At 41.6% G+C, this 18,287-nt stretch overlaps 1 protein-coding gene across 1 annotated transcript in view; it reads left to right on the top strand.

Moving 5' to 3' along the window:
* Positions 1-18,287, top strand: part of ACSS3 (acyl-CoA synthetase short chain family member 3) — a 53,030-nt gene extending 34,743 nt beyond the window's left edge. The window contains exons 12-16 of the mRNA XM_056846519.1: positions 12,216-12,297; positions 13,142-13,264; positions 17,222-17,321; positions 17,477-17,652; positions 18,216-18,287. Coding sequence (XP_056702497.1) covers positions 12,216-12,297; positions 13,142-13,264; positions 17,222-17,321; positions 17,477-17,652; positions 18,216-18,287 — 553 coding nt within the window. The remainder of the gene's footprint in view (positions 1-12,215; positions 12,298-13,141; positions 13,265-17,221; positions 17,322-17,476; positions 17,653-18,215) is intronic.

Consider the following 18,287-nt stretch of genomic DNA (forward strand, 5'->3'; position numbering starts at 1 on the left):
TTGGTGACTTAGGGAATCATCTGGTGAAATATTTGTCTCTATAAGAGTCCTTTTGGATTAGTTCAGATTTAATTCTGAATTAACATTGTTTTTCTCTTCCGCAGTCAAAAATATAATACTGGAAAATGATAGCTAGGGCTGAGCCTCCTGTTTTACATGATCATTGCTCCATATTAACATATTTAATTCTGACTGTTTGATAGAAAATTATAAGGAGCCTTCCTCCTTCAGTCTGATTGTCCCCTTAAAGGGTAACATCTTACATGAACACTGATAGTTGCCTTTTCTGCTTTTGTGTCCTTTTCAACGTCCATTGCTTCGGCTTAGGAACTCATTCTGTTTCTGCTACTATGTCATTTGGATTTCTTGCTTGGCTTACAGGAAACACTGGGAAGTGAGTAATCTTTGGTTAACTGATTACTAGTGTCTTAGCTTAGGCCTTTCTTCTTTTCTGCATTCACATTAATGATGGCCAGCTTGCTCTGAAACATCCCTGCTTTTGTAGGTGTCAGAACAGTGATAAATCATGAACTTTCCATTTGAGGCTGTGTTACAGTTAGCTGTGTGGAACCATTATTTATCCTCTGTGGTGAAATGATACCTCACCCCACAGGTAATCGGTAAAAATTTACAGCTTTGGAAATGAATTTTTTTTTTATTTTTGCTCTGCCTTGGTTCAGAAGTTAACCTAAAATAGCTTTTCCAGCTACAAAAAGACTAAAGAGCAAGTTTCTGTAGCTAGCTTTAGATCTTCCTGACTGTAAGAAATGTTGTTGAGTAGCCCACATGGACAAAAAGGACTTTCCCTTGGTATAGGCTATGGGTGTCCTTGGTACCTTCTGGATCCAGGGAGAGGGAGTGGGAGTTTATGATGCACAGAAGAGAGAAATCCTTGGGTGAGAGTGCCCGCCGATTCGGCACAGAAGGCTGAAGAGAGCTTGGTTTTGGCTCTTTACCCAGCGAGAAGACAGGAGAGACAGTGGGCGTGTGGGTGACTAGATAAAAGATGGCTTCAGGAAAAATTTTAAAAATGAAATTGGTCATAAATGGTGTCCCGCGCCCAGGCTAGCCCCAGGCACGGGACTGCCCGGCGGCGCACTTACCGGGCAGGAGGAGACGAAGCCGGATGGGGAAAAGGGGGCAGGGCTGACAGTGCCACAGCCCGCGGGAGCCCTGGGAGAACTGCCGGCCTGGCCGGGAGGGCTGGGGCCGAGCGACTCGGCAACGCCGCCCGGTATTGGCAGGGTTTGCGGGGCGACGCCTCCGCCGGCCCAGGCACTGGGGCGAAGTCCCCCGGCAGAGGAGGAGCCGGGCGGGGAAGGGCCGGAGGGGCGAAGGGACAGGAGCAGGAGCGGCAGAGCACGAGCTGCCGATCAGCTGGGGCAGAGCCGCAACCCTCCTGAGGGGGAGGGCGGATGGACGGAGCTGCCAGGGGCTGATTGGTGGAGCCCCTGTCAGACAGAAGGGGAGGTGGGAAAGGGGTGGAACCCCGGAGGGCCTGGCTGGCTATATGACGGGGAGGGGGTGGAAGGCCAGGGAGTAAGCGGTGCCGGGCGTCCCTGGAGCTGGTGTGGCTCAGAGGAGCAGGAACGGACCGTGGGCTGAAGAGGAGGAAAGGAAATCCTCTCAGGAGGCCCATTCTGATGCCAAAGGAAGCCCTCTCCAAGTCAAGCCGGCCAGGCCGCGGGGCTAAGAGGCGGGGCCCGAGGGGACGGATCCTCACAAATGGTCATTCTGCTTCACTTAAGAGTCTAATTTGGGACACACTTAATTACAGTACAAAGAGAAAGCTGGGAAACTACTCACTGGATTTTAACTACTAAAAGAAGCTGGACTCCGAAGACTTACAAAGGTCCCTTTCATACAAGCTCTTTAAACCAGGCCCGTGAACGCATTAGCCACTTACCTCGCAAGTTACACGCATCCAGTACGCAAGTATCCAAAACGCCTTTAAATTACTGTTCCCACCGCGCCTCCTTTCTCCGCTGCATTTGAAAATCCCCAGACCAGCACGCTCCCACGCATGCCCAGTCGGCGCTCCAAGCAAGGACGGCGATTGGTCAGCGTTACTAAAGGAGGCGGGGGGAGTGCGGGGATTGGCTGGCAGCAGGAAGTGGGCTGGCAGCGGGAAGTGGATTTAATACTCATTGCATGTTCCCACTGTAAGGCACTGGGTGTGGAGGACGTTTTATTTTTTTACTTCGCCGTATAAGCTGATGCGCTTAACGTGAAATTGCGCTCTGGAGACGTCCTCGGAATCCTTCAGGTGAGTTGCAGTGGGAACATGCAAGGAAAGCCCACGGAAGCCGGCGCCACAAATGGTAAGTGCGGACATGGCCCTGCTTTGGCTTTTGAAGACAAACCTCTTTTTTTAGGATTTCCCACTCCTAAAGGATAAAGTACACACACACAACAACCTGTATCAAAACAGATTTTGTAAAACCCAGTTTAAGGCTTTATTAACTGCGGGAGGACAGCTTTTTATCCTTGAGGTATGTGAAACCTTTTTAAAAAATCTGTTTGCCTTCAGAAGTCAAAGTGGGTTAAAAGCCTGTATGAAAGGGATCTAAGACTTCTAGGACACTTTGAGTAAATTGAAGTGTGTAGTTAAGAAAAACATGTGCTTCTTAGTTTCCAGAACTAAACAAGCATTTCTATAAAAGGTTCCGGCAGTGGCCTGCAGTTAAAAGACATTTTTTCTGTTAAGGTGGTGGAATGAGGTTGGAGAGGTTAAGTTCTAGTAATTTGGGATCAAGGCCAGCTGGGTAAATTTCCTAACCCTTGGTAGAACAGAAGGGATGTGGATGGGAGCATTTTACCACACCCTATAACAAATGAATGGCAGAAAGTGTGCTTATTTTATGTATACACATTCAAAAGCCAATGTTGTAACATGCTGAAATTTAGAACAGTGCTGTAGTTTGTAGTCATGGCAATGGTTTGAGCTCCCAAGTTGTCAAACTTCAAGTATTTTGAATATGGTTTGGTTTTTCCATGACTGAAACAAATATGCATGTCACTTAGTATTTATGTTAATATTCAAAATAAACACAACTAGCAAGGTTTGGTTGTGTTTTCTTTTGTATTTTAAAAACAAGCATACTATTCCTACCAAATGTTTGGATTGCATTTAGAGACTTCCTTAAAATATATATTTAAAGCAAAAACATATTTTAATGTGATTTCCCCATCCTCCCATTTTTATAAAATGTACTAGTAAAACTTTGGAGGCTTATTCCAATACCCAGATGTTTTTAATGTTGTACTCATAAAATAAAATCTTAAATTGTAACAGTGCCGATAATTCTTAAAATCTTGGACATTTGCTGTGTTGGAAATTTAGAGCAACATTCTGGTTAATGGATAGGAGAAATAAGATTTCTTCTACAACTTGTCTGTGCATTTGACTGTGTGTAAGAAAGGTTCTAAGCTTCAATATCGTCTAAAGGTGTTACTACATGTCTCCAAGTCCACACACCATTTTTTTTATTTACAGAAATTATACCCTGCCTTTCTGCTTCCATATAGGCCATCAGGGTGGCTAACAGCTTAAAATAATATGTAATACATCTTAAAAACCATTAAAACCAAACCATTAAACATTTAGAAACAAGCTACAATATATACACAGAAACATTGAAATGTTTGCCATGGGTACTGTCTAACAGATGTGCACTGGGAGTTCTGTGCTTGGGACTGAATTCCCAAGTGAGCAAGGAACCTGACTCAGATCCGGATCAGGGTGTACAGGGAGAGGAGATGGGACTTAAGAATGAGCTGCCATGTATCTGGGAGCAATGAACTTTCATCACACCTCTGATGTACAGGACCCATGGCAGACATGGTGTGTTACTTTGTTAGGTGTCCTGATTTAGACTATAAAATATCTACTTTCTATACTTGAAATATTTCAGTCTAATATTTGAATGAATCACTGTTTCTTGGCTTTGTTTTGAAAGAAAAGTTAAGAGTAGCCTCAGCCTTTCAAGCAATTTTTTATTGTGGCAGAAAAATTTGTTACTAAGCATATAATCTTACAATCATCTTAATCATGTTAGTCTGTAGCAGTTATGAGACAATTATGACCTTAGAGACTAATGACCCAAATAAACCAATTAGACTGCGAAGAGTCACGATACTGTTGACTTTGATAAGCTGCAAGAAATTTTGGCAAATACTCATGTATAGAACATGCAAATAGATTTACAGAAGATGACTGAGAAAATCTATGCATGTTAATGTTACTTACTATTACTGACATCAGTTTATTACCTGCAGTAACAGGTTCTCCCAATACAAAGTTCTTATTAAACTCTTAAATTTTCAATTACTGTAACTTATGCTTGTCTACTCCTGGTATACTTGATACAGTTTCATTACTAAACACTTCATTGATTCACTGATGCCTTTTGTGTTGAGCTGCTATACATATTTAATCTATTTTAACTTCTAGAGTTAATGATAGTGAAATTACAAACTGTGTTATGTGATGAATTCTCTTAGTTAGTGGTTAAAGCAAAAGAAGCAGAACAAGGGGGAAAAAGCTGTAGAAGAACCGCTGATGAATCTATCAGTGGGAATTGTCCTTCCTCTTTGTCACAAGGACTTTTCAGACAGTTAAATAAATCAAAGTGCACCTGCACTGAGAACTACTATCCTCATAGTACCTTGAAGGCATACAGAGTAACTTCCAGTTCTTGATGGTTTTGTTTAATACAGGTGGGTATTGAGATAGTTATATGTAAAATTATTTCCCTGTTCATCATAATGCCCGTTGAACATATTTCAGAGAAGAATTACAAGCCAGCTTTAACAAACTGTTCCTTTTAAAAATGCCCCTGCAGTCATTTCTTATCATGAATAGCTGGAAACACTAGAAATATCTTTATGATGCAATCATATACTGAAATTGTACTTATTTAATGCTGGAATTTATTTAAATGTATTTAAATGCTGGAATTCAAAGCAAAATGTTGAGTGAAATGATGTAATGTGCTAAACGATTTGTATTGGGGAAGTCTGTACAGTTGCCTGAGCTGGTGTCATGTCATTGAATATTTATGAACATTCTGTCTAGTCATGGAACATAGCATTCTTTTGTGAAGACTGGTAAAAATCAGATGGAATAAGACTGTATGTCTATACAGAGAAGACTGAGAAAGCTGTGGGGCAGATTGAGGGTTAGAGCTTAATGGCAAAAACTTGAAGGTAGTGACTCAAAGCATAGAAGAGAACCAAGATGAGGGCAGCTTAGAGCCTGGGTCCCCAAGCTTTTTGAGCCTGCTTACACAATTAGAATTCTGACACAGCATGGCGAGCACAGCAACAAAATGGCTGCCATAAAATGGCTGCCGCAGGAGGCAAAGCTAGCCACAAAATGATTGCCACAGCTTTACTTCAGTAACACAATGTGGATCCTTGTGCTGTGGAGGCAGCCGCTACCAAAGCAACATTTTAAAAATCTTCACAGCCAATCAGAAACCTTGCTGGGCAAAAGCCTTACTTGGCCCCATCACTTTCCTAAAAACACTTGGCATGTGCCAGAAAAGGTGTGGGTGGACACCATGGTGACCATGGGCACCACATTGGAGACCCCTGGCTTAGGAGCTAATGGAACTAGGCAGGCTGTGTAATGGACTGAGGGACAGGGATCACAGGGAAAGACAAAAGCTACAGATGAAACATTCAGGCACCACTGTTTATGCTGGCATTTCCTGATCAATTAATGTTACATTTTTCTCCATCCCAATTGCTCTTGTTTAACTTACACTTAGGTTGCAAATAGGGAGACTGTGAGAGGTGAGGACTTATCCTTTTGGCATTGTGCTGATACCATGACATCACTTCTTATGTGACCTGGTGACTCTCTAGCATTTGCCTAAAACTCTGTGGTTTAACCATAGTTTAGGGCAAATGCTAGAGCGTTACCCTGGTGCTCTGATGTCACTTCTGGAGCATACTGGAAGTGACATCATGTCTGTGTGATGCTGATCCCCCCACCCCAAAATTTTCCCTGATATTTCCTTCCACCACCCAGCTGAACAGTGGTGTGCAGAGTGGGTGGCGATTAGGCAGTCTTCTTAGTTGTAAGCCTGGGAGTAATGCTTGTTTTATTTTTAAACGTATATGGCACTAAGAGCCCTGACCTGGATAGTCCAGGCTAGCCTGGTCTTGTCAGATCTCAGAAGCTAAGCAGGGTTGACCCGGCAAGTATTTGGATGGGAGACGTCCAAGGAGTATCAGGGGCATGACGTGGAGGCAGGCAATGGCAAACCACCTCTGAACACCTCTTGCCTTGAAAACCCCACCAGGTGTCATCATAAGTCAGATGTGACTTGACGGCAAAAAAATGGCACGAAGAAAATAACTTTATGAATAATTTATAGTGTGTTGATGGCAAAAATGTCCATGCTTTTCATGTTTAATTGGATTGAAGACAATTGATAACATTCACGTGAGAAAATTCTCAGGCAGCCTCAGAAACTAATTATTGAGGTGTGAGATTGTTTAGGTGCCTAAATTTACCACCTTCTGAGGCTTTTGTTCAATGACATCTCCAAGACTGGCTCTGTGTGTGGTGGAGCACAGCTCTTTCTTTCTCCCATAGCTTTTAGAAGAGAACTGGAGGGTCTGAGCACTATCTTGGGTGCTAAACTCTGCTATTTCTGGAAATTTTGAAGTCGCTAGAAGGTTAACAAGAAATAAAAATAAACACAAAATAAATATAAACACCCAACATCATCCTGCTTGGTATATTATAAAATTTAAATATATTCTCAATAGCATTAAAAAGTATTTAACCTTGATATTTGTAGTTATTGTTTGAGGTGAAGTAGTAAGCAGTACCTGGGGATACCTAAGCATGTGGTAGTTTTTGGTCTTGATGGAAAAATGGGGTGGCAGAGAGTTAAAAATGGAATGCCTCAACATTCTAGAAAAGGGAAGATGTTTTCTGGACTTTAAAAAAAACCTGTCCTCTATACAGCCAGCACTATTCAGAAATAATTTAAAAACCTTGCCAACACTTGTTTATCAGAGATAATATTACAAGCAACAGTTCTATTTCAGACTGCTTCTAACTATCTGAAAAAAGCAAAAACAAATGCCTAATGGAATTCAATATTAAGGACTATCAGGAAATCAAGATACTGAAGTAAACCTTTACATAACATTGATCTGTTCAGTAACGTGTCATTACAAATAGTATCAGAAGAAGTGAGCTGTGGCTCACGAAAGCTCATACCCTACCAGAAAATATTTTTGTTAGTCTAGGTGCTACTGGACTCTTGCCCTTTTCTACTACTGCAGACAGACTAACACGGCTACCCACTGTGAATTATCTACATAGTATCAGAGTAAAGGTAGACAAAATTAGCCACCTGAAATACATGACTCTAAAATAACAAAGACTCTGTCCTTCAAAATATCAAGTTTCATTCTCTGAATTGTGAACGTATATTTTTATCTCCAAGGAATTCAGAGGATGGATGATTTTCTTGCCTTAAAACAAGCTTCTCTCTTTCATGTGTTTGTTTCGTGGTGCAGGCGAGGAGCGAGGGCTGTAAGCGTAGTCTGGGGAATAGTCCAAGGTCATTCACAGTGAAGGCAGAGTCTGAGATAGCAATACAGGCAAGGGAAGTCCAAGGCGTTAGTCAGAGCCAGTCCAAGAAGTCAGGATACCAGGAATCCAAAGGATAGCAGGGAAACAAGGCCGGTACACAAAGAGGTTGGTGACAAGTTGCTTGCACAACAGCCAAGCCTAACTGATGGCTTAAATCCCTTCCCTTGCTGCTGTAGCAGAGCCAGCTGATGCTGATGAGGCTGAGTTCACAGGTGGTGCTTCAGCCCTGCTCTTCCTCATCACTGCTACTGGGGAAGGTTCCTCTGTAAAGCCTTCAGTCTAGCACTCTGCCGTCTCTGCTGCATTGCCAGACAAACCTGTTTTCTTCTGTGCTTCAGTGGCCTTGGCGAGGCCTCTGGAGACACTGCATGTTGCAAGGTGTCAGGTCCAACTGGAGCCCTTGAGCTGGCAGGCTGCAGGCATGGTGAGTCATCTCCTGACTTTGGCTGATCTATTCTGGCAGGCTGTAGGCCCTGTGGTTGTTCCTGTGGGACTTCTGCCTGAGGATGTCCCTCTGTTCTGGCTTCTAGTTCCTCTTCATCAGAGGAGGTCTCTGCAAGCTGACTCATGACACCTTGTAGCTTTGGTCTATTTCTAATCATAAGCAGTCACTTCTAAAGAAAATGGTGGAGTTTGGAGTAGACAAGAGGATTTGACATGTTTACAGCATGATGACCCAAACCGAAAATAAACCAAAAATTAGCCATTTTGGCAATATTTGGGTTTCAGGTTGAATACTAAAACATGGGAATCTGCCCGAAACCGAATAGGCAATTCCCAAAAAAGCTGAATAGATATTTGCCTTTTCGAGTTTCGGCTATTCACCTTCAGCGGAGACTCCATTTTGTGGCCCTTGTTGTGTTTAAAGGAGGGCTATCTCCTTTCTTAGTATTTCTGCCCCCTTGCTGGTTTCCAGGGCAGCAGGAGGGAGGGAGCAGGCATGTTGGAGTGGCCAGTAGGAAGGCTAACGAGCTTCACATGTGGCCAATGGCAGCAATGCATTTTGCATTTCTACAAAGCCAGCTGGTGCAATCTACCTGGATTGCAACAAAGAACAGTCTAGAAAGGAGGAGAGGCGAGGGCCAGGAATTCTCAGTGGCCAATAGGAATCCAGGTGAGGAAGAACAGTGTTCTTTCACCAGCCACAGAAGGTGTTTTTTGGCTGGAATTATTTTTACACTTTTCTGTGCTTGGCCAAAGACTATAAAAGCAGGTCTGGTTCCCAGACCAGGCTATTTGAGAGAGTTTGGTAGCATAGCTTGGCTTTAGCTCCTGCTACTGGATTCTTCCTCTGCAATCCTGGATCCTGGTGCCTCATCCTGACCTGCTAGATTACAACGTGCTGCTTGGGTTGGATTCCTTTCTGCCTGCTGCCTGGAGACATCGAAGGGTCTGAGATATCGTCATTTTCCTTTTAAACAAGTTGTTGTATTGGGGGCTTATTTTCCAAATTTTGCTGGAAGCCAGCAGGCCTTGGCCTGTTGGTTGGTGGTGGTGGGGAGGGTTTGCTAGTTTGAGGGAGTGATTTGATTATTTTGGGTGGGAGGCCCTGCTTCCATTTCTCCACTGCTTGTTGTTTCAAAGTTGCATTGTTTGAATTCTGGGTTTTTCTCTGTTTCAGATCTTGCTGGCTTTTACCTGAAAGGAGGGGGTGATTTGATTGGGGGGCACTGCTTTGTTGTTGTCGTCATCGTTCTTATTGTTGAATTTAGAGAGAGGTGCTTTTTTAGCAGTTTGGTGTCTTCTTGTGTGAACTTTGCAATGTTTTCCTATGGGAAATAGGGGCAACCCTTTTGGGACCCCATAAAATTGGACCCCTGACCCAATCTTTGCCAAACTTTAGGGTTCATGCAAGGAGAGTTTCTTTAAGCTACCCTGAAAATTCTGGAACTCTACCTCCAAAAATGCCCCCACAGGAGCTTCAGGTTCCCCCCCCCCCCCATAGACTATAATGGGCCCGGATTTTTTTCTGTAAACTCGGAAATAAGCTGAATACCAATATTTACCAGTATGGGTATTCAGTTTATTTTGAGTTTACCGAAAAAAATTGGGTCCAATAAACCTGAACCCGAAATTTACTGATATTTTTTTTTGCACAACCCTAATGATGATATAGTTGACAGAAATATAATTATCACAAAGCATTTTGCAAAAGTAAAGGGGAGCTAAAGCTACATTTTAAAATCTTGATATAAAAGGCATTTCATTCTTCATTTTCAATTAGAAAATAGTTTACGATAAATAAGGTTTTACATTCTCAGAAAAAAATGAACAACATAACACCTTCTGTCTGATTTTTCCCATTGTAAATGTGTGTTTTTTTTTTCTGCATCTGCATATTTCTAATTGGTCTGTGTCAAGATGTATGCATATTTGACTGACTTTGTTCTGTTTTGCTACTTGCGGTTTGAGGCCAGAAGCGAGACAATAGGAGAGACCCTGTTTGGGCAAACTTCAGTAGTAACATAAGTTGAAAAATGATATGTTACTATAATGAATTCTAAGGTCATAATGTAGCTATTGTAGAAGTGGGTTTGAAGAATATTGATGAGTTATCTGAAAAACATCAGATTAGGCAGTTTCCTAGACCCCTAGTCCTTTGATTTATGACAGTGTCTTAACATTTTGAATTCAAGGTGAGCGTTCTCTTTCTCTTTGTTTGCTGAGATAAATGGGGGTCTGCTTGACTTTGGTAGAACCAAACTGAAGTTTTGTGATGCACTTCTGCTCTGCTGAAGGGTGGTCTTCTCCTCTGCAATAGAGTCTTTGGAGTTTTGAGTAAAAATGATCTGTGCTGTGACTGAGAATGAGATGAGCGCTACCGTCCTTCTGTATGGACTGTTTCTGTCTTCTGCCCTTTGAGGGAAAATGGTTCAGGATGGTGTGGATTAGTGCATGTTGAACGATTTTGTAGCTCTGGCTATTCAGGGCAATGCATGGGGCATCCAATGGCTTTTTGGACCCTTGTATATGAGAGTCAATATGGTGCAATAGTTAGAATGTTGGCCTAGGACAGAGGGTTCCCAACCTTTTTTTACCTTTGCAATTCTGACACAGAAGGATGGGTGCAACCGCAAATGGCTGCCCTTGGAGCTGGAGCCAACCACAGAATGTCAGGATTATGCATAACTCTGCTAGTAGCTCTTCAATATTTGAGGCAGAAGCTCTGATAATGGTACTCCTTTTAAAATTAATATATTATTTAAAATATTTTCTTGCATACACACAAAGTTAAATGTTGAGCTAGCTAAGAAACCTTCATCTGGCAGTATCTGTCTTCATGTTGCAGGCATCTAGTACATTAGGCAAAAAGAAAAGGAAAACTATGCTTCTCCAGCTATCCCCTTTACACGAGCCCTTCTCTCATGAGCCCAGCTACTTTTAACCTGTGCTATTACACTGACAGTTGATGCTAAAGGACTGGTGAGAGCTCCTTGGACATGTATACCATAAGAAAGAGATTCTGGTCAGCTTTTGATAGGAACGTAAATTATTTTTGAAAAGTGAACAAAAGTTGATACAATTATGTTAGTATCAAACTCCACCTGAATTATAAAAATATATATTAAAACTGGGAAATCTGATGACTCCAGCAGAAGATGCCAAGGGAGACAATAACAGGAAGCACAGATATGTCATTAGACGCAGGAAAGTTCCCTTGAAAACCTCTCTTCTTTTGAAAAAGCAGAAAAGATGCCTCCTGCTTCTTGTGCCTCTCTTGTTAAGGCAGCCTTTTGACAGGTATTCTGGTGGGCTGCAGTTTCCAGCCTCATTGCCTGTCTGCAAAGTAGTGTCTTTGTAATCCCTTCAATAGTCAAGTTATCTTAGGTGTAAGAATTCACCAAACATCTGCTCTTTGAATTCTCTTGTCCTGGCCAGCTGATGGATGACAACACATCCAGTGCTAGCTGTGGGCATTGTGATTTGAGTCACAGCCTCAATTCTGTCAGGAGGACACTGCCTTGGTGCTCCTAGCAGCCACCGGCTGTTTCTCCATGCCTTAACCTGTGCTTCTGGACCAAGAAGAGCAACAAAAGACCCTGTTCAGTGCATCTTATGTTCTGCATCTTATTGCCCAGTGTATACATGACTGCATCAGTGGCTGACAGCGCTTGCTGTTTGCCACTTCCTTGCAGCTGAGCACCATGCTACTCCCCCTTCAATCCATGGGAGAGGTGGCAGCATTACTTTGGGCATGGTGTTGGGCTCCTGGCACTGGTGCATCCTGGGCAATTGCCCTCTTTGCCCATTGAATACATTTGGTCCTGAGTCACTGCCTATGCTCAACAAATCCCTTGTGGCCACATTGCCAACAAGGCACTCCCTGGACTTGTGCATTCTTTTTAACTTTGCAGACTCTTAACATCACTGACTAATAATGCTGAATTTTTCTTCTTAACATTAACACTTCCGGGGTGTGAACCTCGTTTACAAATGTCTTTCAGTAGTGAATATTGAATGTTTGCACCTAAATAAACTTCCCATGCTAACCTGAATGTTTGCCATGTATTTCTGAGGTTTCTTAGAAATTGTTTTTATTATGATTTTGTCACCCTTGTTCTTGTTCCAATCGTTGCTTTTTGTTTGATACCAGGTTGCCCTTGGCTCCTGGAGCCTTTTTGGGTCTTTGGAAAAATGAGGCCCTATACAAGGAGTTATATTTCCAAAAATTTCCAGTAAGTACAATTATAATAAATTATCAGTGGATTTGTTACAAGATGTAATGCTGAATTTTTTTTTGAATACGCATATTTTCTCAGGCTGAATATTCATCTCTGTGACCACCTTCCCTTTTTGTTTAGTAGAAACTTAGTTTGTTCAGTTTCTTTGTGTGAAACTTTTCCTGGATGTGTGGAAATTTTATATTTTTGAATCCTTAAATTTTCTGATTAAAAAATATCGCTCCCTCCCTTACACATAACTTTGGCCTGAGTGGATCAGTACCCCCAAATCTGCCTCTCCTGTCCTCAGCCTTCCCAATATATCCTCATTAGACAGAGGACTAAGTAATCCTTATGGAATGTGTAATGATATGTGTGCGTGTGTAAAGTGCCGTCAAGTCGCAGCTGACTTATGGCGACCCCTTTTGGGGTTTTCATGGCAAGAGACATTCAGAGGTGGTTTGCCTCTGTGTAGCAACCCTGGTATTCCTTGGTGGTCTCCCATCCAAATACTAACGGGGGCTGACCCTGCTTAGCTTCTGAGATCTGACGAGGCAGGCTAGCCTGGACCATCCAGGTCAGGGCATGTAATGATATAAGCATGCATATATGGTAAGGAGCTCTACATTTTATAGTTGCTTTATGAAGAAGCTTCTGTGGCTATGCTGAGACTGTTTGTGGCAGCATCCACATGGAGGGCTGTAGTGTCTAGACCAAGCTTTAGGATCTTTTTGGATACCCTAAGGGTGTGATCCCAGCAAAAGCAATATACTTCTTAAATAATGATATTGCTATCACCTTAAAGAAAGGAACAAAGTATTGGTGATGTGTCTAAGGTGTTTTTTTCTTTCATTTTCAGGGATACTATGATACTATGGACGCAGGTTTCATGGATGAAGATGGTTATTTGTATGTCATGTCGCGAGTGGATGATGTGATCAATGTTGCTGGTCATAGAATTTCAGCAGGTGCAATTGAGGAGGTAAGTATAAAAATGCTTGTAAAAGTAGTAATAAGGGGGAAATCTGAGAAAGAGAGCTTCAGTGAAGCATCTCCTTTGTTGGTGGCTTCCCAGAAAAGTTTTAAAGTGATGCTGTCAAGAACATGCCACGTTGTCTGCTGCCTCCCTTTGACATAAACAGCCATTTTCTGCATTTAGTAGTGCATGTAAAACAGTTTTAATTTCGGAGGGCATTCAGTGAAAGGTAACCTGTTTTGACAGATCTAGCTGTGTTTTTATCCTGTGTGTTGTTATTATCCGGCTGATGTATTGGTATATTATTTTTGTATGTTTGCAACTTGTTGTTTGGTTAAATATGTTAAATAAATTAATAATACCCATTTATCTAATTCTAAACATGGCCAAATCTGTGGAAATAGGAGCCATGGATAGACAAGACAGAGCTTTCAGCAAATCTGGAAAATGCCCCAGGTTTGCTGAATAATTGGAAATGTAAAACAAACAAACAAAGGATGTTGGGTGGTTTACAACCCCCTGCCCAATAATAGAAGCAGTGCCTGCAACTTTAAGAAACGTATGTCCTCAGTAGCCATTGCTAGGCAATGAAAAAGTCTTCCAGCCTTCAGGCATTGGTTTCTGTTTCTAAAAGCCAGTGGAGAGGTACTAGGGCCCTCTCCAGTGCTGTTTGAGCTTTTGAGGGAGGACTTATTGGGGCCAGACCCAGCAGCAATCAGAGCCAGGTGACTTTCTACCACCTGACTTGTATCACTTATCCAGGACTGGCTGCATGCTATTATTCAACAGCATCTTGCATCCCAAAAATGAATGTGCGATGTGGTTAGAGTTTCAGACTAGTATCTGGGAGACCCAGGTTTGAATCCCTATTATGCTCACTGGGTGACCTTGGGCCAGTTACACTGTTACACATTCTCAGCCTAATTTTCCTCAAAGGGTTGTTGTGAGGATACAATGGAGAAGAATGATGTAAAATGCTTTGGGTTCCTATTTGGGAGAAAAGCGGGGTATAAACTAAATAATAACGAAAGCTGAAGATGGGGGGCATATAAAAGTTACGTTGGGAAGGAGATAAGGAAGCAGAGAAAGGTAAGGAAATGGGGGTTTTCAGGAGAAGCAAAAAAGATAATAGTGTGGGGAAGGGGGATATGGGGGAAATGAGGTCCCCCTGCAAGTCCTTGCAGGTTCCCCCCTGTCCAATTGGACCCAACCTTGCTGGCACCACACAATTGGGCCCAGTCCAGCAACTGGCACTGTACAACTCAGCCAAACCTATCCTGTGGAGAAGCTGTCAGGGGGGTTCCCGCCATACAACTTAGCCGGGCTCAGTGGCTGGCACCACTCAGCTGGGCCATAGTTTTCCCAGGTAATGGTTGCCAGGGGAGGAAAGAAGGGAAAGCTGAAGAAGGGGCAGATAAAAGGTAGGTTGGCTGATGGGTGGGAAGGAGAGAAGGAAACAGGAAAAAGGGAGAGGCTATGGGGACTTTCATGGAAGGGAAAAAGTAGGGAGGAGGAAATGCTGCCTGTAATTCCTTGCGGGGCCCCCGCTTGTAAATATTATAAATGCCAATGGTGTAGTAAGAGAACCAAGGTCAGCAAGACTTGAACCCAGATGGACAACCAAAATTTGAATATAAGTAAGAAAGCATGAATTGACATAACAAAAGGGGGGAATCAAGTTTTGGTACTGACCTTCAAAGCCCTAAATGGTCTGGGACCCTTGTATCTACAGGAACACGTCTCCCAATATACACCTCCACAGAGCACTATAGGGTTGTGCATTCTGCTAAAGCCAAACCACCACCCCCTCCGAAAAATACCTTATCGATATTTTGGGGAGAGTTTTTTTTATAGGAAATACAATGGTGGTAACTAAAGGGAGCCAAAAATTGGATCTTGAATAATGCCAAACTCAGTTGGAAATATTGTAGAAAAATCAGAAAGAAATCTCTAAATAAAGAAAAAATAGAATGTTAAAAAATCAAGGGGTTGACTTAAAAAAGATAAAGAAGAAAGATAAAATAGTCCAGGGAAACATGAAGGAAAAAGCAGTTTGATTGTAGCAGATGGCAATAAATAAGAAGATCGATCAGAAGGAACTGCTAAATGAAACTCTTTATCAAAGAAATGGAGAGCAAGAAAGAAAATGAGGATTAAACAACAAAGGAACAATAGAATACAAACTAGGAAATGGAATGAGGGAAAGGCATTAAAAACAAGGGCAACAGAGGAGAAAGAAAGCATAAACTTATAATGAACAAAATAAGAATCAAGATCTACAGCTGCTTTGCTGACAAAGCATGAGTGAAGGAGTCTTGACTGAGGACTAAGTGAAGAAAAGAATGAGAATGGAAAAATAAAGGAGCATACAGATTAAGATTAGATGATGAAATAAAGTAAAGTGAAGACACAGGCGCATCAAGAGCAAGCAATGAGCAATATACACAAGAGGAATCACAGGAAAAAATGGCAGACTGAAAATTATACAATTGAAACAGTAAATAAAGGAACAGAATCAAAAGAACGAATGAAATAAAATGGTTGTCAAAGGGAGCACTGAAAGCATTAGAAAAAACAAGAATATAAAAGGATAATTAAAAATACAACCAGACTAATCAAAGGCAGCAATTTAAAAAAGGCAAATAAATGAAGTAAAGCAAAAATCTGAAGCACATCATGCTCAGATGTTTTATCAATAACCAGCATTGCAAGAGGAAGCCAAGACAGACAACCACTAAACCTCAGAATCAAAATTGCCTGCCTGAGTGTTTGTCTCTTTGCAAGCCATAGTAATCCACTTTTCCTTTACAATTTCAAAAATGGCCCCCTGTTGAAGCCATAATTTTTTTGGTTTAATGGAGACCCAATTTTTCTTCTTTATCAGTGTAGCTTTTAGGCAACATGATTGCAAAGCCACTCAAATTTAAATAACATTTTTTAAAGAAGTGTTAGGAAACTTGTTAAAAGCTTCTCCTGTCCTGCTTGTGGAAAGGTAAAAACCTCACATTTTATTTTTATACCTTATTTGCCTTTTCCACGCTGACAAACAGGTCTGATGCTGTGGTATCTTGAGGCTTCATTAGTGCTGTGTCTGCCTTTAAAGGAAAACTTTGGCTAAATAGTTTTATATATTGTTTGTATTCTGTTGCAGTATGCAATATGCTTTTCTTTCTGCTGGTTGATTTCCATTGTTTGCTTACCGTACAGTGGGTAGCAGTTGATGACTTTGCTGAATATATCATAACATAGCTCGGAGCTCATGTTCAAACAATGTATCCACTTGTATCTTCTGTGATGTTATTTAATTGCTTTATAGTTAAGATTACAGTGAGATTATTCCAAATGCAGACCCACAAAGCAATGAAATGTAACCAGAGTTAACCTGTGTTATTAGTATGAAAATATGTCTCACTATATACACTGTGGTTTTATGTTTAGTATTGTTGGTTGGACAGCTAACATGCAGTTTTAAAGTTTTTAGTGTTTCAGTCCCAGAGGGCTTATTAATTAAGCCAATAGTTTTCATACTTATTCAGTATTTCACCACTGGAACACTGGATTATATATGTTTGGAGAACCGTTCTGATGAGAAGAGTACATGTGTAAAACTGCACTGACAACATGCATACCAACAATGTAGCATTGTATAAATTTGCAGGTGGGCTCTAAGCAAACCAACAGCACTATGTATGGACAATGTAAACCACCAGTGGCTGAAACTATGGTGGCTGCCAAAGAATCCATAATTAATACTTCAACCAATCCACTGTGTAATATTCCCAGGATAGTATCTTTGAAAGAGTTACTTGGGCTGTCTGTTTCCATGGTATGTCTGAATGCTCAATGCCATGTAGATACTAGGAGACCAATGATGACTTCTGGAGTTAGTAATACTGTGCATCTAAATTACCAGTCCATGTGCAAGTTGGTTCACTGAAGTTTTGTTTTCTTTTCCTATACCAGGCTGTTCTCTCTCATAAGGCTGTGGCAGATTGTGCAGTTGTTGGTCATGAGGATTCCTTAAAGGGCCATGTGCCATTAGCATTATGCGTTCTAAGAAATGGTGAGAAACCACAGTTTCCTCAGGCTGATTCGAACCCTGGGTCAATGGGATTGTGATTTGTTTTTACATTCATATCCCATCTGATATATGGGTCTTAGATCAAATAACAAAATTGTAACAGTAAATAAAATAATTGCAATCACATTCCCTATCAGATGTGAATACTGAAGACGAAACACTTAAGGAAGAAATTGTACAGAGAGTTAGAGAAAATATTGGTCCAGTGGCAGCATTCCGGAAAGTAGTATTTGTGAAACAGATCCCAAAGACACGTTCTGGCAAGATACCACGGTCGGCTCTTTCTTCCCTTGTGAATAGCAAGCCATACCAGGTGAACAGCATTACTTATTTTACTATGGTGATACATGTGATACCATGACATGTATGCAACAAAAAGGCTTAATCTATACAGTGTGGTATGCAACTTCCTAATCTTAATGTCCTACTCATAATCTTCAGCAAAACTTCTGTAGTGTGTGGAGTGGCATTCACATGGCCTTACTCTGTGAACAGGCCAATCCTATTCTGCTGTGCCTCCCACCTACAATAGCACTGTAATAACTTATTCTTCCATACAAGTTATGTAGTTTTGCTAAGCAACTATGGTGGCCCAAGGGCCTTTAGGTTGCTGACATATCCCCATTCTTCCTCTCCCATATCATGTTTTTAGACTAAGGAACTGTTTTGTATCATGGCACATCTAATAGTGGCTGCTTCCAGTAAGGTGACAGGCTACATCTGTTAATCTTTCTCTTAGGCCAGTGCAACAGCATGGTAGCCATGCAGTTCCTGCTTCATGAGCAAATAGTTGTAAATGATTTTAACAAAACTAGACAAAAGAAACTTGATGAAACTTTAATATAGCAGCTTGATTCATTGATCTTATTTCTTCAGATAAGTCCAACCATTGAGGACCCTGCTGCATTTAAACATGTGGAAGATGCACTGAAGACAACGTTGAAGTGA

Source organism: Euleptes europaea, chromosome 3 (assembly GCF_029931775.1).
Source record: "Euleptes europaea isolate rEulEur1 chromosome 3, rEulEur1.hap1, whole genome shotgun sequence".
Classification (NCBI taxonomy): Eukaryota; Metazoa; Chordata; class Lepidosauria; order Squamata; family Sphaerodactylidae; genus Euleptes; species Euleptes europaea.